The following is a 26,390-nucleotide window of genomic DNA, read 5'->3' on the forward strand; positions in this document are numbered from 1 at the left end:
CACGTTAAAGGACCGTGAGCACAACACACTTGATCCTTACCTGTGTCTCCTGGCGTGAACCAGTGTCTTCCCCCTCTTTCTCAACTTCTTCCTTACTTGGAGTTTTAGATATAAATTTGTTTTTGTTTACAGATTCTTCCACCAGTTTTTTTTCTGATTCTTTCATTATTTCCAGAGTCTCCTGAGTAGTGTTACTGTTAGACATGTTCTACAGTGAAATACAGCAGCTCCTATGGGTTCCTGAAGAAACACCAAAGGCAACAAATGAGAGATACAGCTTCACACATACACACACAGAGACACACTGTCAGCAGAGGTACAGCTTCTCTCTCTCTCTCTCTCTCTCTCTCTCTCTCACACACACACACACACACACACACACACACACACAGTCAGCAGTTTACCTACAACCTAGAAAAAGCCCTCTGGTAAGTACCACCCTTGAATTTATTTCTTTCTTTCGTTCATTTATTTATTCATTCATTTATTTATTTATCATCCAAATAATTTTATCTATCTATCTATCTATCTATCTATCTATCTATCTATCTATCTATCTTGTTTTTTTTGAGACAGGGTTTCTCTTTGGCTATCTATCTATCTATCTATCTATCTATCTATCTATCTATCTATCTATCTTTGGCTATCTATCTATCTATCTATCTATCTATCTATCTATCCATCTATCTATCTATCTATCTTGTTTTTTGGAGACAGGGTTTCTCTTTGGCCCTGGCTGTCCTGTAACTCACTCTGGAGACCAGGCTAATCTCAAACTCACAGAGATCCACCTGCCACTGCCTCTGAATGCTGGGTTTAAAAGCATGCACTAACCACACCCGGCTTTCTTTTCTTTTTAAACTTTATTGTAGTAAAACTGATATGTAATATACTACATATCTAACTAATTACATTTGGTATTTAGAGATAGGGTCTTCTATGTAGTTCTGGTTACAAGTATGCGCTATCATGCCTGGCTACCTATGTAATTTGAAATGTATCATTTGATGACTTGTAATATCAACGTCCTTGTGAAGCCGTCACTACAACTGAGCCAGTGAGCACATTTATTACTCTTCACATCCCTTCATAGCTCTCCCTCCACCACCCCTAGCCAGGTCTGGTTTGCCTTCCATCACTTCAAATCCATCTGTATTTTCTAGATACTGGTGATGGGGTACTGTGGACCAAACCCAAACCTCACTAGTGTTAAGCACATATTCCATCACTGAGCAACATCAATAGCCTCATGCATTTTCTAGAATTTCATAGAAATGAAATCACATCATCTAGGCAATTTTCCTCAGCATAATTATTTTGAGATTTACCCGAGTTCCGTTCTAAAGACGTTTACTTAGGAGGAGTTCTGAGTACTCTTGGCACTTTATGTGCTGTTACCTACAGAAACCCGCCCTCCTCTTTTCCTTATGTGCTGTCACCTCTCTGTCCTATGTCACGTTAAAGGACCGTGAGCACAGCACACTTGATCCTTACCTGTGTCTCCTGGAGTGAACCAGTGTCTTCCCCCTCTTTCTCAACTTCTGTTACCTACAGAAAACCGCCCCTCCTATTTTCTTTATGTGCCCTTACCTACAGAAACCCGCCCCTCCTATTTTCAGCTATATTATTTAAATCACTAGATTCTTTCTAGAGAGAAGAAAAATGTATCATAAAGCTCTATTCATCACGAGAAACACCATTCTTTAACAAAAGGGAGAACTCCCATAGCTACTATAAACCACAAAAATGATTATCAGCTTCAAGCTACATACTATCAACAAGCAGCTAGATTATACAACGGTACAGCATCTTACATTCTTTCTTGTAAGCAGTTGAAAGTACACAAGAAGAGAAGAACTTTCTTTCTTTGTCTTTTTCTTTTTCTTTTGGTTTTTCGAGACAGGGTTTCTCCGCGCAGCTTTATGCCTTTCCTGGATCTCACTCTGTAGACCAGGCTGGCCTCGAACTCACAAAGATCCGCCTGACTCTGCCTCCTGAGTGCTGGGATTAAAGGCGTGCACCACCCACCGCCACCTGGCTGAGAAGAACTTTCTACTTCCTGGAGTAGGAGAAAATCTCAGCTTTGCTATTCACTATTGGGTTCAGACAATCTCCCGCCTCCCGCCAATGACACAGATTATATGTGACTAGGGTAGCTTCTTATTGTAACTTACTGTCATCGCCTGGGAATATCGGATTTCTACAGATTCCCAAAGCTATCTAAGATGATTCTCTACTGACAGATCCACATCTTTAGCTGTGAGGTCAAACTCACTCAGCTCCAAGAATGTTCAAAAATGCTACTTCTTACAGGGATTACTGAGTATACTTCAATACTGAATACTTTTCTTTTTTCCCCTTAAACCAATCACATTTATTCCTAGTATGGTTTTACAATCTGAGCTAAAAAACCAAATGGTTAGCAATGCTTCCAGAAGGTTGTCAGTCAGACATTTTTGTATCCTTCCTTCAAATCAATTTAAAGGGTCAGCCCCAAAGGCTCCGAGCAGCACAGCAGCCTCATCCAATACAAGCTGAACGGCCTGAAAGATTAACGCTGCTTGCCTGGGAGTAGCTCCTGAGCAGCTGTTAGAGACAGGACAGTCTCTCTCATGCTGAACATAGTGCTACACACCTATAATCCCAGCACTTGGGAGGCAGAGACCAGCCTGGTCTACAGAGCTAGTTCCAGAACCGTCAGGAATACACAGAGAGACCCTGTCTCAAAAAAGAAAGAAATGGTTGACAGTTGGGTACTACCTGGGAGGCTGGGGGAGGAGGGGAGGAAGGGACTGTATACGGTCACACCACCTTGAATGTACCCAATGCCATCAAGATGGGAGAAATAAAATACTGTTCTATATATACTGATTAATTGATGTAGTGTTACAGGCTTCTATGGAAAGAGTTATAACCCACAAGGTGCTTTTAAAAAAAAAAGACTTATTTGTTTATTTATTTATTATGTATACAGAAGAGGGTGCCAGATCTCATTACAGATGGTTGTGAGCCACCATGTGGGTGCTGGGAATTGAACTCAGGACCTCTGGAAGAGCAGCCAGTGCTCTTAACCTCTGAGCCATCTCTCCAGTCCAACAAGGTGGTTTTTTTTTTTTTTTTTTTTTTTATCATTGGCTGTATATGAGATTTTATCTGTTTCTATCATGTCATGTTTATACATGATTAGCTTTGTGTGTGTGTGTGTGTGTGTGCGTGTGCTCCACAGCGGGTGGGTGGAGGTCGGAGGATAACTTGTAGGAGTCGGTTCTCTCCTTTCACCATGTGGAGTTCACTGCTGGAACGCAGGCCGTCATTGTCGTGCCGGGCAGAAAGTGCCTTTTCCTACAGAGCCTGCTGAACCACCCTGCTGGCCCTCGTGAGTTTATGTGTTACCCTGTCCTGTAAAGGAAGCCAAGTATCGATTTCCTCAAGCACTAGTGACGCTCAGCAGACAGGGCTCGGAGTAGGCTCACTCCCCCCACAAAGTCAGGGTTTTACCTTCAACTACAGACCACTCCTTCCGAGAAGACCTCCCTAACTTGCTCCTGTGGACCCTAGTTTAGCTTTCTATGCCAGCTACAAAAACAAGCACAAGTGCCGGGCGGTGGTGGCGCACACCTTTATCCCAGCACTCCGGAGGCAGAGACAGGCGGATCTCTGTGAGTCTGAGGGTAGCCTGGTCTACAGAGTGAATTCCAGGACAGCCAGGACTGTTTCACAGAGAAACCCTGTCTCGGAAAAACAAAAACAAACAAACAAACAAACAAAAAAAACCACAAGAGTGAATAAATGAATTAAAGTAATTGAATTAAGTATTAAAACTGTAAATAGAATTTAACTCAAGATGGTTGTGTATGTGAGCTCTAAGCTAGCCTGTGCTAGAGAGAGAAACACTAGCTCATGGAATTAAAATAAATTGGCTGCAAACTAACTTTTGCACTTATTCTAATATCACAGTGTTTTCCCAAACTAAGAGAGGGATGTTTTTCTACAGTTCTCACTCAAGGGATTAATGACACTCCCATTCAAAACTTGCTTCTAAAAACTGTGTGAGCTAAATGACTTCCGTTTCGTGTGTTTATTTTATGCATATGGGTGAGTATTTTACCTGCATGTATGTCTGTGCACCATGTGTGTGCCTGATGCCTACAGAGACCAGAAGAGGCTGTGGATCCCTTGGAACCGGAGTTATGGAGGCTCTAAGATGCCATGTGGGTGCTGGATGTCAAACCTGGGACCTCTGAAAGAGCAACACGTGCTCTTAACTACTGAAGCATCTTTCCAGCTTCTGAGGGTGTACACCTTTAATCCCAGTTTGGGAGATGGTACAGAAGGATTAGACATTCAAGTCCAGCCTAAATTATTTAGGTATTTGAGGCCAATCTGGGATACATGAGCCCCTGACTTGAAATAAAGGTGAGGTTCAATCTCCAGGACCCACACGGTAGAAGGAGAAACTTGACTCCCAAAGGTTGACTTCTGACTTCCACGTGTGCGATGTGGTACACACCAACCCTCCCATACTATAAATAAAATCAAATTTAAAAATTATAGTAACTAACTGGGCAATGGTGGTCCACACCTTTAATCCCAGCACTGGGAGGCAGAGACAGGCAGATCTCTGTAAGTTCGAGGCCAGCCTGGTCTACAGAGCGAGATCCAGGACAGCCAGAGCTACACAGAGAAACCCTGTCTCCAAAAACCAAAAACCAAAACCAAACAAACAAACAACTTGTCACAAGCCCAGGTGGCGGCAGGGCGTCCTCTCCCCATCAGACCACACTGAAAATGGAGCATGGTATTTAGATGTAACGATTTTTGGGAAAAGCACCTCTTGTCACTCTTGAAATGTCTCATTTCAGCTCTTCATTCTGTCAGTATTAATGTAATAAATCACCAAAGCAAGGAATTCTGCAAGGTAAAATGATGGTGTGCTTCAAGTTCTATCTGTTCACTGGCCCCTAGGTCAGCCAATCGGATTCAGGACTCCATGGCAAGTCTGTATCACTAAGAGCTACAAAGTGAGCTCCCCCTCCATCTTACATACAAATAGTTTCCACAGACATTGCTGCAGACGCTATGAGAGAATGGTCCAAGCCAACGTGTAAGAAACACTGCCATTCTGTGCTCTTCAAACACACAGAAGTAGATAGACAATAAGTCATTCTAACTTCATCTTCCCACACACAATGCCTCCAAGGCATGAGAATCAGTACTCTTGATCCGCAAATAGGGGGCTGTAGTGAGTAGCCATTCCAGCTTTGATCTGGAAGTTCCAACACCAGCTCTCTTGGTTTCTGGACCCAGGATGCTGGAGGTAGACAGAGCAGAGTTCTCCAGAGAACACCGCCAGACTGCACTATACCTTTCCCAGACCCTGCAACCTATCCCTTCATTTGTAAGTTACCCCACAAAATAAACTTCCCTTTTAACTTAAAAAAAAAAAAAAAACCACTGCCATTCTAGCGTCTTAAATTTTCAGTTTGGTACAGGAGTAGTCAATCTATGGGAGTAACTTACACTGATTTTTCCTCTGCTCAATTTCTGAAGAGAATTCTGAGAATCTGAATGTGGAAAACTGAGGTGAGGATAGTTAGTCTAAGTGAACAGTTGGTTCTCATTCTGGGATGAGATCTCGGCTTCAATCACAACACCAAAGCTAAAGGTTTAACCTAATCTTTTGTAAAGTTTCTCCTTTTTTGAAATGTCTTAACAGGTATGGAATCTGACGTATCTCAAGCCTTTACAGTTCATATTTTCAAACACAGTTCTTACAGTCCTTAGTATTCTATTACATCTATCATTGTCTCTGAATACCCTTCTACACCACCCTCCACTACTCTTAGGGGAAAAAAACCAAAGCCAAAATAATATATTTGCTCTTCAAATTCCATATGACCCCATTCCTTCTCCTTTACCTGCAAACATCCCTGAAGGGAAAAACAAAAACAAAAAAACCAAACAAACAAAAAGAAAACCGAACCAATCAAAAAAATCTACCTTACTGGGACACAGTTGTATTCTACCAATCACCTGCCATGTTACATAAGGTACTCCTTTTCCAGGATGCTGTAAACCAAAAATTGATAAAAATATCTCAGAGCATCAGCAACTTTGGGCTCTACCCTTTTTGCCTTTTGGTTCAAGAGAATGTTGAGAACTAGACAGAATCTAGTCAGGGTTAAAATTAGCTGGAGCTGTGCAGTGATGGTGTACATCTTTAATCCCAGCACTCAAGAGGCAGAGGCAGGCGGTTCTCTGTGAGTTGGAGGCCATCCTGGTCTACAAAGTGAGATCCAGGACAGCCAGGAAACAGAGAAACCCTGTCATGAAACAACAACAACAACACATTTATTTTAGTTTTAATTGTGTGTGTGTGGGGTGGGTATATATGTACTCCTGAGTGCAGGTGCTCTCAGAGGCCAGGAGAGGTCACCTGATCCCCTGGAACCAGAGTTGCGAGTGTCCGTGAGCTGACAGACATGGCTGCTCTGTGAGGGCAGCAGCCTCTCTCCAGTCCCTGCTTTACAAGTTTCTCAGCACAGACTCCAATAATGCTAAGTACACCAATGTTGTTATACTGAGACACTATCGATGCGGGATATCTGATCCTACTATGACACTCTGAGACTGTTAATAAAGGTAACCTTGAATCAGAGGGTGGGGTCAACAACTAGCTGACCAGAATTAGCCATAGAGACTTTGGAGGTAAATTTAGCTGTCAATTTAGCTCAGAAGCCCTACTGCATGTAAATATTAGATTGAGCCTTAAGAGCAAAGAGTCTGTATAATAAAGTTCATTCTCTATAAATTTACATCAGAAGCTGTGAACTGTCTTGATTTGGTTTTGCCTTCTTCTTTTGAGACAGGGTCTCACTATATAGAACTGGCCAGCCTGGGGCTCACTACTGTAGACCAGACTGGCCTCAAATTTACACAGACCTGCTGCCTGTTTCAGCCTAAGTGCTGGGATTTAAGTGTGTGCCAACACCTAGGCACAAGGTGTGGATTTAAAAAAGGCTCTGGCATATCAATATAACAAGACCAGCAGTGCCTACTCTGATATCAGCTGACCACCAGTTCTCCTCCAAACTTCTTAGCAGGATGGATTTTCTCTGGCTGGCCGGGTCTCCCTGAGCATGAATTCTCCTACACCCTCTCCTTCTCAACCACACTCCTCCACACCCTCAATTCAGTCTAACACAAGGCTCTCAGCACAGTGGCTAGTTCACCTACAGGCTTAAGCCAATCGGGCTCGAGTACCAGGTATAAAAGGACCCAGGCAGGAGGCCAGACTGAAGGAACTGCTTCTCTATCAATCAAACTCTGCTGCTGGCTCTTCTGCTGTCCTGGCTTGTCATTCTTCACCGTCCTAAGACAAGAACCTGGGGCCACTCAGAACAACTCAGGTGGCTGCTGAGTTCCCACGCCCCTAGTTCTCTAGAATTAATCCCACCTGAGCCAAGAGGCTCTCCTACTCTCAAAGACCCCCACAACACAAAAGATCTGAAGATAAATCAGAACAATGGTAGGAAGCAAATAAAAGCTGGGCGTGGTAGCATGTGCCTGTAATCCCAACACTCTGGAGGCTAAAGCAGGAGGATGCCATGAGTTTGAGATCAGCCTGGGCTACATACGGAAACCTTGAGAACAAAACATAAAACAACAAAAACATAAAGAAAGCAAAAAAAAACAAAGCAGTCATGGTGGTACATACCTGATCTCAGGCCTTAGGAGGCTGAGATAAAAGATCTGGAATTTGAGGCTGGGGTGGGCTACATAGTGAATGTGAGGACCATGTGGTACGGTTCTCTATGAAAACCAATACAACAAATCCAAATCAACCAAGAGATGAATGACGGTCAAGAAAGAAAAAGAGCTACTAATCTTTTCAGAGTGCATGTTCACAATTTGATCTTTGAGATCGAATTAAAAGGCACACACCTTTACTCCCAGCAATTGGGAGGCAGAGGCAGGTGTATCTCCAAGTCTGAGACCAGCCATGTCATGTCTACATAGTAAGTTCCAAGACAGTCAGAGCTACACAGAGAAAACCTGTCTTGAAAAACAAAACAAAAACAAACAACAAACAAAACAAAGAAACAAGAAAAAGATGCTGCTTCTGCCTCTGGAGTGCTGGAAGTAAAGGTGTGTGCCTCAGAACCTGGCCACGATACTTAAGAGGACCAGCCCTGTCAATGCATGTCACATGAAATGTTTATAGCCTACTTACATTCTTTAGAAACTCACTATTTTGTATGTGAGGGGTTGGAATGCAGCTCACACAGCACCCCTAAGGCACTAGGTTTAATCCTCACACCACCCCAAAGGAGGAAGGCTGTCGAGACGACTCAGATGAAAGTGCTCGCCATGCAAACCCCATCATCTAAATCCAATCGCCAGAAATCATAAAAAGCCACATGTGGTGGCTCACATCTGTAACCCCAGTACTCTAGGGCAAATGGGAGACACACAGGAGAACTCCCAAGAAGCTGTGGGCCAGCTGCCTACAATACAGTTCAGCAGAGTCAGAGAGATTGCCTCCCACAAAGTGGGAGAAGGAAACCAACTCCTCAAGAGTAGTCCAGACTTCCACACATGCTTCATGGCATTTGCACACATGAAATGCAGACATACACACACACTTCATGGCATGCACACATGAAATGCAGACATACACACACACTTCATGGCATGCACACATGAAATGCAGACATACACACACACTTCATGGCATGCACACATGAATGTAGACACACACATGCACACACACATAACCATACTTCAAGGCATGCACACATCACATGAATATAGACACACAGAGAGAGAAATAAATAAGTTTCTAAGTAATATGAAAACACAAATGGCATAATCCTATTGAATTTCTAAATATGAATTATAATGGTTAATGCTAATTCCGTCTTGAAAGTGTAGGAATTGGGGGAGGTGATGGTTCAGCCAGTGAAGCATGAGGACCTGAGTCTGGATCCTGAGCACCCCTGTGAAGAGCTGGTGCCTACCATGCTAGCACTGGGAAGTAGAGACAGGAGGGACAGGAGGGTCCCATGGGCTCACTGGTCAGCCAGTCTAGTCAAGCAGTGGGTTCCAGGGTGGGCGAGAGACTGTCCTGGTTAGCATCAGCCCCCACTTGACAAGCCCAGAGTTGAGGGGTTTCCACTGGGGGTTCGCCCAGACCAGCTTGGCCAGTGAAAAGTTGTCTTGACTGTAGACTGATGTCGGAGGGCCCAGGCCACGGAGGAGGGGCAGGGAGCACCATCTCTGCTAGCTAGCTCTGAGATCTAAGCTCAGCCCACTTCTACTCATCTACATGTCTCCACGTGTTCCGTGGCTTCACCTGTGTGCCACTCCATGCCGCTCCCTGGATGGCAGGATGGCGTCTCCCTTGGATTTTCCCACCTGGCTCTTCCTGCCCTGCCATAGGCCAAACGGCTTTATTTATCAACCAGTCAGAGCAACACACATTCACAGCTTACAGAAAGACATCCCACAGCATTGTAGGCAGGTGGTCCCGGGCTACCCACAAATAAGCCCAGGAGCTAGCTTGTGCGTGAGCCTGTACTCAGCATTCCCCATGGATCTGTTTCAAGCTCCTCCTACCTTGTGTTCCACTTTGGCTTTCCTTGAAGATGGAATGTAAACGCTAAGATAAAATAAACCCTTTCCTCCCATGCTGCTTTTAGGTCAGAGAGATTTATCACAGCAACAGAAAAGTAAAATGGAATGAAGACCCTGTCTTAAAAATAAAGTGGATAAGCTGGGCGGCAGTGGCGCACGCCTTTAATCCCAGCACTTGGGAGGCAGAGCCAGGTGGATCTCTGTGAGTTCTAGGCCAGCCTGGGCTACAGAGTGAGATCCAGGACAGACACCAAAAGCTACACAGAGACACCCTGTCTCAAAAAAAATAAATTAATTAATTAAAAAAAAAAAAAAGGTGGACAGCAACAGGAGGACATGCCAATCTGGACCTTTCGCTCCAAGGCATATGTGTGCGTCTGCACACTGGCACACATACACTACGCATAACACACACAAAGAAAAAAACAGTAAATAAAAAAGAGGGCTGGCAAGATGTCCCATCAGAAAAGGCACGTGGACCCACATGGTGGAAGGAAGGAGAGAACTGACTCCTACAACTTGTCCTGACCTCACATGTGCCACGGCACAGGTGTGAACACACACACATGCACACACAAGTACACAAAAATATTCTTAAAAATTAAGATTTATGAACCTGGTGGTGGTGGCACACACCTTTAGTCCCAGTACTCAGAAGGCAGAGGCAGGCCGATCTCAGTTGGAGGCCAGCCTGGTCTACAGAGTGAGTTCCAGGACAGCCAGGGCTACACACAGAAACCCTGTCTTGAAGGGGGAAAAATATTTATTTATGAAAAAGCTCAGTGGTTAAGAAACTGCTTGCTCTCCCACATAACTGGGTTCCAGGCCCAGCACCCACAAGACAGCTCACAAATGCCTGTAACCCCAACTACAGGCGATCAAACACCCTCCTCAGACCTCATCGAGCACTAGGCATGCATGAGATGCACCAACGCACAAGCAGGCAAAACACTCAGCACAATAAAACCGTCTTTTTAAAGATTAGGTTCGGAAAGAGGAGTGGGGAGGAAGAATTGTGTTACAGTTATATTATAATCCCAAAGTAGTTTTTAAAAGGTTTATTTTATGTGTATGAGTGTGTTGCCTGAACATATGTGCCTAGTACGCTTGGAGGTCAGAAGAGGGTGTCTGATCCCTGGAACTGGAGTTACAGACAGGTGTGAGCTGCCATGTGGGTGCTGGGAATTGAACCTGGGTCCTCTGCAATGGCAGCCAGTGCTCTTAACCCCTGTGCAATCTCTCTACCCCCATAAAATTTAAAATGTAATAAAAAAAAAAAACAACGGGGGGGGGGGCGCATTTGGATACAGGGTTTCTGTGTGTAGCGCTGGCTGTCCTGGAACTCACTCTGTAGACCAGGCTGCCTCTGCCTCCTGAGTACTGTAACTAAAGGCATGCGCCACCACCACCCGGCAAGAATGCCTTTCTTAAAGAGAAGCTAATAACAGACTATTAACAAAAAGGGGGAGCCAGGAAGAAGAAAGGTTAACAAAATAAGTATATTAACTTAGGGTTCAGAAATAGTCTCCTATCAACACAGCCAGATACAGTACACTGCCTGCAATCTCAGGACCTGAGAGGTAGAAGCAGGAGGATCAGAACTCAAGGTCATTCTTGGCTATATGGCGAGTTTGAGGACAGGCCCACTGTGTGAGACTCTGTCTTAATTAAATAGGTGAAATCATACAAAACCAGTCAATGTTGCCAGGATATCCTTATAACAAATATCCCACTTTCAATTATGAAGTTATTGCTAAAAACCTTATACAAAAGCTGCCCCTGATCTTTCCCTAATCCCCCAAAAGGAGAGAGTGAAAGAAAACGAAAGATAAAAAGGGAATTTTTCTAATACCCTTTTTCCTTGAGTATTAGAAAACAAAGACTTGATTAAAAAGAAGCCACTTTCAGTTGAAATAAAAAGGTCTTTTGCTAATTTTTTTTACCTGGAAATGACTGAACCATTAAGAAAACTCTGGGTGCAGTCCACCCACCCTACATCAAAGGAAAACCACGCTGACGGCGACCGTCATCATCTGATTTCACAGCAGTTCTGTCCCCTCCCAGGCTATTCCTGTTGTAGCTGCAGCCCGGGACCTGCTCCAGTGACGTCAGAGCGGTCTCCCAGCAACGGTTAAGGAGGGCTGTCCACCACAGGGGTTTCCTGAAAAGCTAAGGAGGAACGACCCACACATCTGCTGCAGCGTCCAGATGCAAAGATGCATAGGGACTGAGCTCAGCACCCTCACAGCCCTGTCTCTATCTATAATAAATAGGTTATTCTCTTAGGAGGTTCTTCATTTACTCTAGATTTACCCTTTTCTCCCCTCACCCCACTTCTGTCTAAATAAAGTTAAATTGTTAGTTTGAAACATATGTGGATATAATTACTGAGATACTGCAGAAAAAAATGGAACTGTACAATCTAAGCTGAACAGCTGAAACTATTATTTTTTCACTTATTACAAAGAATTCAGAGTAAGTGGCAGTACAGAACAGAGAAAGAAATCAGGATAGAAAATAAACAGGCAGGTTCTTAAAGGTACAACTCCACATATGCTATCCAAATATACATATTTTACAGAAAGGTAACGCTTAGATTTTTCTAGGCTCGAGTCTACTCGAGTTCTTCAAATTGACCTCTGCCGGCAGCCCTTCAAAGATCAGCAGTATCCAAATGGAGTTCATACAAGAAACTGGAAGCCCAAACACAAAATCCAAAATCAATGAGCTAGGGCTGTTGCTCTCACACCTGGGCTCATACCTGGCAAGTCCTTTCTTAGCTTTGCTTTAGCTATACAGATTCAGACTGAATTTTACTCTGAACTACAGTGGCAAGGACTTTTATGTAACTCCCTATTTTGAGCTCTAGAAAACACAAAGTGATCAGGACCAGTATAAATAATAGAGAAAATAACCCCAAATTCCCAAACTCAGTTCATGTTCACGGTTCTGGGTTCTTATCCCTCCCCCCAATGAGCTCTTTTTCTTTCTACATTTACAAATAGCAATTAGGTAAAATTCATCAGCATCAGCACTCACAGGGTTAATTCAAGCACCTTGCTTCAGCAATCCGGACTTTGGTCTAAGCCTGTTTTAAAAGAAACAGACACAATGGTAGCCCATCACTAAAACATCCCACTATAGCTTCAGCTCTATTCAGTGGTCCCAGTTATCACCATCAAGTCATAAAGGGAGAACGCACCGCTTCAGATCGATTTTTCTTCCTCCTTCTCTCCGTCCCCTCCCTCTCAGAAGAAAAAGACTGCAAACAAAATAATACGTCACTGGAGGTAGAGGGAATCCCATCTCTGCACTCTTTAGAAACCAAAGCCAGCAAACAAAAACAAGCCAATTGTAAGAAACAAACAAGTCATCCAAAATTAGAAGTGGTGAAACCAGAGAAACTCATAACGACCTCAACACATCACACAGCATTTGTAGAAAAAACGGTTTAGCAAATTACTCCCAGATGTTTATAATCACAAAAGCTCCCTAGATATGGAGAAGGCGACATATTTCTTCTTAACACATTTGAAGAGCAGGGGACGGTTACATAAAGACACAGGACACAGAGGCATATTCACCAGCAGGGCATGGGGACCTGGGCAATGACACAGTGAAGATATTTATAGGGGATTCCCTGCTTCCTGCAATGTGCGTCAACAGCATCACCAAAGAGAGGAGAAGAAATCACTGCGATTCTCATAAGCAAAATCTGAATGAAGCATTGCTTAAAAATAATTATGGAAGAGGTAGAATCTGCATACAGTAGAAGTTCTAGCAAACCTAATACTTAAAATCTTTTAAAGATAAAAAAATAGCCCCTGAAAATGTCCAGAATCCTTGAAAAATTTAATTTCTACAGTGTATACTGTACAGTTAAATCAACAATGATATTTTAAAAATGCCAGTTTTTGTCACCTCTTCCCTCCCAGCCTGTGAAGTCCAAGGACTTTGATTTAAAGAAAGATTATCCAACACTCACCCCAGATGGATCTGCAATTACACCAACAGCAAGCTCACATTATTAATGGAGACCTCATTGTAAGGATCTGTTCTGCCGGAATTTTGCCGGAAGAAATTCCTTCTGGGAAACCTGTGCCTCTTCCCCCGCCCACAGTCCCCAGCCGCCCCCCTTCACCCTTGAATGAAATGCTACTGATCCTTGTTGCCGCTTCTCCAGCAGGCCAAGTGCTGACAGCAGATCTGAAGCTGACCACAGCCCAGCTGTTTTAAAGGATGTCACCCAGAGCTCTGCTGACAGACAGACACAGACTGACCGACCGACCGATCGAGACGTACACCCAGACAGACAGACAGACAGACAGACACACACACACACACACACACACACACACACACACACACACACACACGAGCACCCCCCCCACCTCTTCTTCTTGCTTTCATTCAAGTACTTCAGTGGCATGCCTGCCTCCACACTGCTCTGAGGACAGCTTTTAAAGATACAGCAGCAGCTCTTTGGCTGCATATGTTCAGCTGCCAGAATAGACTTTTTAGTGAAGAATAATGATTTGGGGATATGTAAAAAGTTCACCTTTAAATTTATCCTGCCTCTTTCTCACCTGCAAATAATTGAGGTCAAAGAAATGCTTTTTACTTAAAAGCTATGAGGCTCAACTTTAAAAATGTAAAACAAGGACCAAACCCAGTCAGAGAGAATTTTCTTCCCAGTGAGCTATATTTAGTAAAATCATTTATCATTGGGGGCAGAAGACAAGCAGCATGGCACCGAGTAGCTATCTGCTTCTCCTCCCATATCGGTCCCCAAAGACCAAGCGGAAAACTCTAACCATAAATGAGCAAATAAAGACGGCACCAGGTGGGGGAGGAAGGAGGAGTCACATGGAAAGAACAAACATTAGAGAAGGATAAATACATTAAAATAAAGGAATTAATTCAAAGGAGACTGAGGAAAGAGGGTAACTGCGGAAGGATGGAGCATGCGCAGTGAGCCGCAGGGGAGCTCACACCTGTGATTCCAACACAGGGAGGGAGACAGGAGGTGTGCTTTGAGTTCAAGGACAGCCTGGGCGACAGAAAAAGACTGCTGCTGCTGCTGAGACAGGGCCGCAATATATATATAGCCTTGGCTGCCTGGAACTCACAGATCTCACCCTGCCTCTGCTTCCCAAGTGTTGGGATCAAAGGCGTGCTCCACCACACCCAGCAAAGACTCCATCTTGGGAGAAAAAAAAAGAAACAAAACAATCAAACAAACAAATAAAAACCCAGAACAGAACAAAACAAAACAAAAAAATCTCCAGAAATCCCTGAACACCATTTCCATGAATCTACCCTGGAGCTTCTAATTTAAATTCAGCATGATGGCTCACACTTATAATCCCAGTATTTTTGGAGAATGAATCGGTTCATGGTCAGCCTGGGCTACAGAGACCCTATCTCAAAAATAAATAAATAAATAAATAAATAAACAAAGCAAGTATGGCTTTGGAGTAACAAACTTAAATGTGCCTTTCAGGTTCTTTCTCCCTTTCCTCTTCGGGTCCCTTCCTGTTGTTCATAAGGACTGAATCCAGAACCTTGTGCATGCTAAGAATGTACTCTACCACTGAGCTGCATCTCCAGTCCTAGGTCCTAATTTCTAACTGCCTAAAGAAAAGTGGTAATAATATCTAATGCTGCAGGAGGCAACGGACCTTAGAGGTAGTTCAAGTTAGGTAATAACAAAAAATTACTATGGCTAAGGCCAAGGCAACCTGAGGAAACCAAGAGATGCTGTTAAAGAGATTAATCCAAGCCAGCACTCGGGAAGCAGAGGCAGCAGATCTCTAAATTCAAGGACAGCCTGGTCTACAGAGGGAGTTCCAGGACAGCCAAGGAGAAACCCTGTCTCAAAACACCAAAAAAAGACTCATCCATGGGACTGGAGAGACGGCTCAGTGGTTAAAAGCACTGGTTGCTCTTCCAGAGAGGCCTGGACTTAATTCCTAGCAGCACCCACATGGCACCTTATAGCCATCTGTAACTCCAGTCCTAAGGGATCCAACATGCTCTTCTGGTCTCTGAGGGGCACCAGGCAGGCATGCAACACTGGCATGCATGCATACCAAATACCTATACATGTAAGATAGAAATTTTTAAAAAACTCATCCATTCATTCAGACACATATTTGTTGTATGCAATGTTTCTACTATGGGCCCTGGCACTATGATAAGCTCTATGGATATGACACAGGTTTATTAAGATTCATACTAAAGACAGAAAGGCACTCTGTCTTTTATTTTGAGTGACATGAGAAGCCATTAGGCAGTTGGAAGGCTCATAGAAAAACAGCTAAACAGATCATTGGAAGAAATTCTGCTTCTATACTTTCTGAGATAAAAGGCTAATTTGGTTTTTTAAAGTAGTGTGTGTGTGTGTGTGTGTGTGTGTGTGTGTGTGTGTGTGTGTGTGCGCGCGCGCGCGCATGTCACAACACACAAATAGAGGTCAGAGAACAACTTTTGGGAGTCAGTCTTTCCTACCACCATGTGGGTCATGTGGCTGAGCTGAACCATCTCACCAGCAACTTCATTAGCAGATTCTAAGCAGATGAATGACATGTTCTGGACTTACATTTCTTTGTGGCCCCCAATTTTTTGAGAAGTTTATACTATACAGAAAATCAAAAAAAAAAAAACCAAAAACAAAAAAAAAAAAAACACCACTAAAATAATCACCTAGATCCATACAAAAAGTAAATTTTCATGTAAATATGTAACTTAAAACTTTAAAATGTTCTCATGATAATTCATCATACTTCAGTATCTATCCCTAGCATATACAAAAAGGTCATTCTGAACTATTAAAAAAAAAAGCCACCAAAGCTGGATGGGGTGGCACAGATCTTTAATCCCAGCATTTAGAAGACAGAGGTAGGTGGATCTCTGTGAGTCTGAGGCCAGCCAAGACTACATAGGGAGTTCCGGTACAGCCAGGGCTACACAGAGAGACCTTGTCTTGGAAGAAAGAAAGCAAGGAAGAAAGGAAGGAAAAAAGGAAGGAAGAAAGAAGAGAAAGAGAGAGAGAAAGAGAGGAAGAGAGAGGGAGAAACAGAGAGGGAGTGAGGGAGAGAGGAAGAAAGAAAGGAAAAAAGAGGAAAACTACCTAGGAGAGTCTTGATGGATTACTGGGTGGTCCACAGGAAAAGAAGATCCACAGAGCACTGGAGCCTTAACCACTGAAATGACTTCCTTTGGCTCAGGGGAGGGCTTTCTGTTCTGGAGACAGGATCTCAGCCTCACTATGTACCCGAGGCTGGTCTTGAACTCCTGCAAACCCCACCTTCTAAGTACTGGCATTGCAGGTGTGTGCTGCCATGCCTGTTCCTGACATGTCTGTGCAGTCACTACCTAAGAAGGCTGAGCAGGACCTCCAGGATGATTTTAACTGTATCAAATGTTCATTAAAAGTCAACACTGACTTGAATATTTAAATAAAAATCCAGACCCTCTTAATATAATTATCCAAAATTCCAGGAAACAATCTAAAATTACTTCAATTTGCATTAAGACAAGACATGAACAATCAAAACATGAAGATGGACAGATATCAGAATTAATTATCTGACAATGACCTTTAGGCAGATATTATACACATGTTTGAACAAGGTATAACAACACTCTTAAACTGTTGAAAACACAGGCAGTTTCAGCAAAGAAATAGAATATATACAAAAATAAAATTGGAAACTTTAGAATCACAAACTATAACGACCAAAATACAGATAATTACTTGATGGGTTTAACAACAGACAGTAAAACAACATAATAAATTTAAAGGTCAATCAAAGATTAATGCATAATGTAAACAAAATACACACACACACACACACACACACCACTTGACAAAATTGAAAACCAATCTATAATAAAAATGCTCATGAAGGAAATTGTCTTTAAAAAGAAAAAAATAAACCCCCCAAAAGGAAGCTCTCACTAGGTGACTATAGCTCGTATGGAACTTTCTATGTAGATGAGGCTAGCCATGGACTCACAATGATCCTACTGCTTCTGCTTTCCAAGTCTTGGAATCACAAGGGAGTCACTGTGCCTGGCTTACACTGTCCTGTTTTAATACAGTCAAGCAAACCTAAAGAAGGAATGTTTCTCTGCTAGGCGACGGTGGTGCTCACCTTTAATCCCAGGGCTCAGGAGGCAGAGGCAGGAAGATCTCTGTGAGTTCGAGGCCAGCCTGGGCTACAGAGCAAGATCCAGGACAGGCACCAAAACTACACAGAGAAACCCTGTCTCAAAAAAAAAAAAAAAAAAGAAAGAAAGAAAGAGAAGAGAAGAAGAGAAGAACGAATGCTTCTCCACTAGGATGAGAAAAGGCAAGGCTGCCCACGGTCACTCCCATTCGAGATCACAGTGGAAGTCTTAATCAATACAACAAGCCAGAAAAAGAAGCGAGGCGCAGAGTGGGGGGGGGGGGGACGGACGGGGACGGGATGGGACGGGACACACACACGACACAACTGTTCCTATTTGCAGACAACAACTATATACACAGACAAGATCAAAAAGTCAAAAAAGCGAAGCTAAACAAAACCAAAACACTTCTCAAACCAAACAATGTTTAGGTAGATCACCATAGGACATTAACACCGACAAATCAATCAAACAGCCATAAATTTAGCATAAACAATTAAAAAATAAAATTTACTTATGACTATGCTCCTCAAATTAAATGCTTGCATACTGAAAATCATAAATGGGAGATATCAACAACCCAAATAAATCAGAGTATGCACACAGACTGAAAGACAACACAGTACAGCTGTCCACTGTACTCAAGCTGTCTATAGGTTTACAAATTCCATTCCATCCCAGCAGGATTTTTTGTAGATACAAACAAAAAAATTTCTAATGTTTATGTAGAAAGAGAAAATCAAAACAAAAAAAAAAAACCCAAGTTTTTAAATTGTGTGTGTGTGTGTGTGTGTGTGTGTGTGTGTGTGTGTGTGTTCACGGTACATAGGTCACATCAGAGACAATTTCCAACAACTGTTTTGTTTCCACCACAAGAATTCCCAGACGGAACTCAGAGTGCCAGGGTCAGCAATGAGTCCTTTACCCATTCACTGCCCAGCAAAAATAATTTTACGAAAGAAAGTTTTTTAAGATTTACTGTAAAATTACAAAAATAAAGAGATCACAGAATCAGTGAATGAAGGACATACAGATCTTTGGGACAGAAAGTCCAGAAACACAACACACAAATACATTCAACCAGGTGTTTACAAAGAAGCAAAGGCAAGTTAACGGGAAAAGAACAATGCTTCCACAAACGATACAGAAACAGTTATACACGTTCTAAGAATTATATAAAAATTAACTCAAAATGTATATTGACTAATTATTGACAAAACATGGAATATGAAGCCACACATGTAGTGTATACCTGGGATGCCAGCATGGGGGAGTAAGACAGGAACATTTAGAAAGAGTTTAAGGAAAGCCTGAGCTACACAACAAAACTGTGTCTCAAAACATCAAAGGGAAAATAAGGGAGAAAAGAAGTAAAACTTGAAACTTCAACATATTTGAAAGAAGACAAGGCATGGAATGCTGTGGGATGTTCTGTATGGCAAATGTGTTAATAAATAAAACACTGATTGGCCAACAGCCAGACAGGAAGTATAGGCGGGACTAACAGAGAGGAGAATTGAGGGAACAGGAAGGGAAAGGAAATACTGCCTGCAGCCGCCGCCGCCAGGACAAGGAAGATCAGTTTAAATAATGTAAGAGTCTGTGTGTTTATTTTATAAGTGGGCTAAGGGACTGCCGGGGCTTGGCGGGACCCGGAGAGAAAACTCTCCAGCTACACCGGAACCCTGGCTGGCTCAGGCATGCACCACACCTCTCAGCACCTTACAAGAAATTACTGAACAAGAGCACAGCTCAGCCAGTGTGGTGACGCGTCTGCGCCCCAGCACTCCTCCCGTGGGATGCAGAGACAAGCGATCACCCAGAACCTCAGGGACCAAACTCAACGGAAAGGCAGAAACACAAAGACCACTTCTAAACAAGGTAGGAGGAGAGGACAAAGTTCTGAGAACGTGTTTTCTGACTTTCCTGTGTGTGCTGTGCACATTCACATCGCTCCCGTACCTCAATTTAAAACAAAGCAACAGGGGCTGGAGAGATGGCTCAGTGGTTAAGACCACTGGCTGCTCTTTCAGAGGACTTGGGTTCAATTCCCAGCACCCACATGGCAGCTCCCAACTGTCTGTAACTCCAGTTCCAGGGGATCAGGCACCCTCACTCAGACATATATACAGGCAAAACACTGGTGCACATAAAATAAATAACAAATCTTAAAAATTATTTTTAGGGCTAGAGCAATGGCTCAGAGGTTAAGAGCATTGGCTGCTCTTTCTGAGGTCCTGAGTTCAATTCTCAGCAACCACATGGTGGCTCACAACCATCTGTAATGAGATCTGGTGCCCTCTTCTGACCTGCAGGCACATATCCATACTAAATAAATACTGTATCCATAATAAATAAAAAAATCTTTAAAAAAATATTTTTAAAAATGTTAAAAAATACTCAGCAGCATTTAAGAAAACAAACTTCAATTTTAAAATGGTCAAAAGGCATAAATATGAAATACTGACATTATAGAAGTGAGAGTCACCGGAGCTCTTACAGACTGGTACCATCCTCTGAACAACAGAGCGGGTCTTAGAAAGCTAAATATGAATTTACAACTCAACTATCGCACTCCATGCTATCTGCCCTAGGTAAATGAAACTTATACATCTAAAAAAACTTACATGTAAATGTTCTAAAATACTTTATTTAATAAATGAAAAAAGGCCTATTCTTCACTGAGTTAATAAATGGAACTTACAGATTCTTTTTTTTTTTTTTTTGGTTTTTCGAGACAGGGTTTCTCTGTGTAGCTTTGCGCCTTTCCTGGAACTCACTTGGTAGCCCAGGCTGGCCTTGAACTCACAGATATTCGCCTGGCTCTGCCTCCCGAGTGCTGGGATTAAAGGCGTGCGCCACCACCGCCCAGCTTGGAACTTACAGATTCTTAAAATGGAACTTTACTCAGTGATAAAATCAAGAACTACTAAGTGAACTACTAAGATATGAAACAATGTATATGAATCTTAAAGACATGCTAAATGAAAGACACCGGTCTGAAAATGTAACATACTATGTGATTATATGTCCATGGCATTCTAGAAAAGCAAAAATTATAGGAACAGCAGACAGATTAGTGGTTGCCAAGGTCAGGGAGAAGAGGGGACTGACTACCAACCAGAGCCGTCAGAGGTGACAAAATGATCTGTGCTTTGGTGGCAGTTGCTATATTAATGTTGGTTATAATTTAGAGAACTTGTCATAATCTTGAGGGTATAGTTCAGTGACAGAGTGCTTGCTTAGTATGTTTGAAATCTAGGTTTTATCTCCAGCACTGAAAAAAGTATTTTTAGAAAATAATTCACCAACAGTGGGTAAGCATCAATAAATAAAACTTTAAAAAGGGAAAAAAATATGGGTATGTGCAGTGTGGAAATCACAGATTGATAGCAAGCCGAGGCTGAAGACACAGCTCATTTGGCACAGTGCTTGCCTAGGCTGTGCAGCACTGTGGTCTGATCCCCTGATCCCCAGCACTGTGTTCTGATCCCCTGATCCCCAGCACTGTGTTCTGATCCCCTGATCCCCAGCACTGTGTTCTGATCCCCTGATCCCCAGCACTGTGGTCTGATCCCCTGATCCCCAGCACTGCGCCCAACAGTTACAGGGCACAAACCTGATACAATCTCAGCACTAGGGAGGTGAAGGCAGGAAGATCACAACTTCAACACCATCCTTGACTACACAGGGTTTGAAGCCAGCCTGCATTACATGAACACAGATCTCAAAAATGAAATAATCTGGGACACAGAGGAGGCAGATCTCTGTGAATTCAAGACCAGCCTGGTCTACAGAGAAAGTTCTAGGACAGCCAGGGCTACATTGTGAGACTGCCTCAAAATAAAACTTTAAAAAATAAATAAAAAGTATAGCTTACTGATAGGATACATGATATACTAGTTTATAATATGCTATTTTGCTTTGCAAGTCTGAAAGTGTTCATTGATAGAGAGCAGGCACCCATGGCAGGAGAGTCTGAAGTTTAAGGCCAGACTGGGGGTGGGTACAGCAAGGGAACCAGTAAAGACCAAGCCATGTTTGGTGGAAACTGAAAGCTTGTTTTGCAAGCCAAGTAAGAAAATATTCAAAGAAGAAAATGATGGATTATTTTAAGAACTGATAGGCAGCCTGGCGGTGGTGGCACACGCCTTTAATCCCAGCACTCAGGAGGCAGAGGCAGGTGAAACTCTTGAGTTTGAGACCAGTCTGGTCTACCTACAGAGGGACTTCCAGAATGGTCAGGATTACAGAGAAACCCTGTCCTGAAAAAAACCAAAACAACAACAGAAAGTACTGACATTCAAAGGAGACAAGAGCCTTCAACTGCTCACATCTGTTCTTTGAGGGCAGGGTTCACATGCAGACCCAACCAACTCATCTGTGGACTGGAAACAACTGTGCGGAAAGCTGAGGCGGAAAGATGAAGAGTTGAAGACTAGTCTATAAGCTACCTGATGCATTCTGGGAAAGCCTGGGCTACAGTGTGAAACCTTTTCTCAAAACAATTATAGCTCTGCACATCATCTAGGCTTTTGTCAATACTCCCTAAATAATGCAGTATATCAACTGTCTCCACGATATTTATATTTTATTAGATACTGTTAAGACTGAAACCTAGCTGGGTTTTGGAAGCTGAATTACCCAAAGGTACACTAAGGGAAAACTACCCTGGCTTTACAAAGGGGAAACAGTGATGACTAAAACCTAATAGACTTAAAGACAGAAAACGGGAAGGGATCCATGATAGCAAGCATGAACGCTTCTTTCAAAATATTTCCCTTTAAAGAGAAATGAGATGGCTGCCAGAAACGGAGCCGACTGTAATGCATTTGAAGAGTCGTTTGTTGGGGCTGGAAAACTGGGCCAGTGGTTAGAGCACTGTTGTTGCTGTGAAAGACCCAGGTTCAATTCCCAGCACCACATGGAGGCTCACCACATCCTCAGGCACCAAGCATGCATGTGGTGCACAGATGTACATGCAGGCGAAACGCTCATACATATAAAATAGTATAAATAAATCCTAGGGAAAAAAAAAGATGTCTTAAAAAAAAAAAGAATCGTTTGTTAAATTTGTATGTAATCCATAAAGACCTGCAGGATTACATGATTTACAAGCAAGTTGTGAGGTCAGCAGCAGGTACAGGAGTCTGCAGCCAAGCCTGAGTTTGATGTACAGAACAGACTTCAACAAGTTGTCCTCTGACTTCACAGGTAGCACAGCATGTGTGTGACCCTGATATAGTCTATACAATATTGTTTTTTTGGGGGCGGGGGTTTCGAGACAGGGTTTCTCCGTGTAGTTTTGGAGCCTGTCCTGGATCTCACTCTGTAGCCCAGGCTGGCTTTGAATGCACAGATTCTTCTGTTTCTGCCTCTCAGATGTGCATCACCATCCCTGCTCCTATGCAGTATTTTAAACACTTTAGGGGTTTTTGTTTGGAAGAATCCCAGTCTATCATCCAAGCTAGCCTAGAACTCAGTATGTAGTTCAAGCTGACCTTGAACTGACAGCCCTGCCTTCACGTAGAGTGATGAATTACAGGCACTTTAAGTGGTTTTCTTGTTGTTTTTGTTTTATTTTGTTTTGTGTGGGCTTTGTATTTGAGATAGTCTCACTATGTAACCCAGGTTGGCTTCAAACCGAGCCTCTCTAGTGCTGGGATGAGAGCTGTGCACCTCTATGCTGGTGCACTGGAATACTACTAGAATATTACTCTTCACGAAATCTGGAGGCACAGGCAGCAATCCTAGCTACTCAAAAGCCTGGGCAAGAGGATCACAGAGACTTACCTAAGGCTACACAGTGAGTTCAAAGTCAGCCCAGGAAATTTAGAGAGACCCTGTCTCAGACTTACAAGTCGAGGAAGACTGAGGACGACACTCAGTGAATGGTACAGTCTTGACGACCATGTGGGATGACCTTAGGTCCAATTCCCAGAACTAGGGTGATATTTTATTTGCGCTGAAATGTGATTTTATTTGTATGTTAATAAATAAAGTTACCTGGGGGTCAGAGCTAATAACAAGCCATTAAGCTGAAGTCTGGCAGTGGTGGCACACACCCTTAATCACGAACACATGACAGGCAGATCTCTGTGTGTTCAAGGACACAGCCAGCATGGAGACACACGCCTTTAATCTCAATACCAACCATAGAAGACCTGGAGGTCTGTACAGACAGGCAGTGACGAGGAGGTCATGTGGCTGGGTTTACAACCAATGAGAAGGTAGAACAGAAAGTCATTAAAGAGACAGACACACAGGAAGTAGGTCCCTTTCTCAGGGAAAGGAGGGCAGCGGCAGCAGGTGGTAAGAAGGTGGTCTTGGTCTCAGCTCTTAGCTATTGCTCTCTGACCTCTGGGGCTTTTAACTCTGCATTTGGCTCTGTGTTTCTTATTTAATAAAACCATTCAGAATTACCACCAGAGAGAGAGAGAGAGAATCTGACTCTTCTGTAGTAAAAACTATATAAACAAGCAATACACCTGTAGGGAAATGTTCCTAAGCATTATTTATAATGGAAAAAAAGATCTGGAGATATCAAGTATCTAATAATAGAAACAATAATAACTGATAGCACACTCATATAAATGACTCAGAATGACAAGGGAGAATAATCATGATAATCTAGAACAACAGTTCTCAACCTGTGGTCACAACCCCTTTGGGGTCACATATCAGATACATTACGATTCATAACAGTAGCAAAATCACAGTTATGAAGTAGTCACGAAATAATTTTATGGTTGGGGGTCAGCACAACATGAGAACTTTATTAAGGGGTTGCAGCATTAGGAAGGTTGGGAACCAGTAGTCCAGAACAAACATTCAAGACTGTATGTTTATTAACTTTAAGTATTTTTAAAAAAGATAGTGGGTTAAATATATAAGAGGGGCTGGGAAGATGGACCAGTGGATAAAGTGCTTGCCATCCAAACCTGAAGACTGGGGTTCAAATCCCCAGAACCCACATAAAAGCCAGGCAGGTGGGTAGCATGCCTACAACCCCAGCTCAAGAGGTAAAGACAACATTCCCAGGACAAGGCTAGGCTGGCCAGAGTTAGTGAGCTCCAGGTTCAGCAACGGACTTTACATCAGTTAATACAGTGGGAAGCATTCAAGGGAGACACATGACATCAACTCTGAGTTTACACACACATGAACACACATATGCACAAGAACATTACACATAAACAAAAAATAAATTCTTTTAAATTATGACAGACAGTATTTTCTTCCTATATAATATTTATACATGCTATTGTCTAAAATGTCTTTAATAACCATGGATTGATTCTTTTATCAGATATTTTAAAACTAGCCATTCTCAGACTCAACTACACCAACTAATGGATGACAAAGAAAATAGTAAGCAAATGGGAATTTGTAGGTTTTCTCATGTTCAAAGACATTAATGTAAGCTTTAAAACAAAACAGAGTCCTCCAAATTGAATTTAGTGTTACTAAGAATCTTAGTTCCATGGCATACAACTAGGGTGTGTTCAGACCTTCATAAATGGAAACAACTGAGTCCTCAAGCCTTGAAATAGGCAGCCCGAGAATTCCATTCAGAGCTCCCAGGCTGTATCACAGGAATACTGCAGCATCCCCAATTACTTAGGATCTCTCTGGTTCCCACAATTTATTTAACTATAAAGTTCAAATTTATATGCACACAATGGTAAGAAAAGACATCTTACAGACAACTGGAAAAAACTAAACATGAACTGAGTATCATCACATGACTCAAAATCAATTATTTTGTAAAATGATAATGAGATGGCATTTAGATTTTAAAATCCTTTTGCGGGGGTTGGAGATTTAGCTCAGTAGATGTCCTGGGTTTGGTCCTCAGCTCCAGGAGAAGAAAAAGACCCACTAAAACCCTTATGGTTATAGGTATTACTGAAGCACTTTCAGGAGAAATGGCACCTGAGCTTGGAGAGACGGTAAGGGGCTCTGGGGTTGGAGTCCCCAGAACCCACATAAAGCCAGGTATGGCAGCATGTGTCTAATCATGGTGCTCCTCTGGGAGAAGGGAGGCAGGGACAGGAGAGTCCCTGGAGGCCACCGTCCAGCTAGACTGGCACACACAGCAACAGGGTGTCTGTCCTATGGCCTCCATGTGCACACTGTGGTACACTCCTGCATATGCACACACTCAAACACCATGTACACACACATCAACCCAGAGACTAGAACACGAGGAACAAGTCCCAGCTGTTTCCAGTGTGCTAACCCTGTGCTGGTGCCGGAGCCCAGTGCTGTCTCCAGACCTCAAAGCTTCAGTGGAGCAGTAAGAAGATCCTGACCAAGGCATGGACAGACTGGACAGACTGGACCACTCGACCACTCAGACTAACCGTGGTAAGGGGCACAAGAACCAACTGGCCACAAACACTGCTAACAAGAGTATGTTGTTTACTTAAAGGATGAAGAAACTGATTACAGCCCTGATACTGTGGCACTCTATGAAATTATGTATTATCAGAAGAACACTGAATTCGGCGATTTACAAACGGTCCTTTGGTATCTACATCAAGAAATGCTGAGACCTTCCAAACAGATTTATGCTT

At 42.8% G+C, this 26,390-nt stretch overlaps 1 protein-coding gene across 16 annotated transcripts in view; it reads right to left on the reverse strand.

The window, feature by feature from the left end:
* R3hdm2 (R3H domain containing 2) overlaps positions 1-26,390 on the reverse strand; it is a 119,602-nt gene that overhangs the window by 52,462 nt on the left and 40,750 nt on the right. For 13 of the 16 annotated variants that reach the window (XM_028886244.2, XM_028886241.2, XM_028886243.2 and 10 more), the window contains one exon: positions 41-240. In XM_028886244.2, the coding sequence (XP_028742077.1) occupies positions 41-205 (165 nt within the window). In that variant the 5' untranslated portion in view covers positions 206-240. Of the gene's footprint in view, positions 1-40; positions 241-12,675; positions 12,701-12,838; positions 13,298-13,621; positions 13,704-26,390 lie in introns of those variants that run through there. The other 3 variants (XM_037196697.1, XM_037196698.1, XM_037196696.1) reach the window with 3 other exon arrangements.

Source organism: Peromyscus leucopus, chromosome 18, assembly GCF_004664715.2.
Source record: "Peromyscus leucopus breed LL Stock chromosome 18, UCI_PerLeu_2.1, whole genome shotgun sequence".
NCBI lineage: Eukaryota > Metazoa > Chordata > Mammalia > Rodentia > Cricetidae > Peromyscus > Peromyscus leucopus.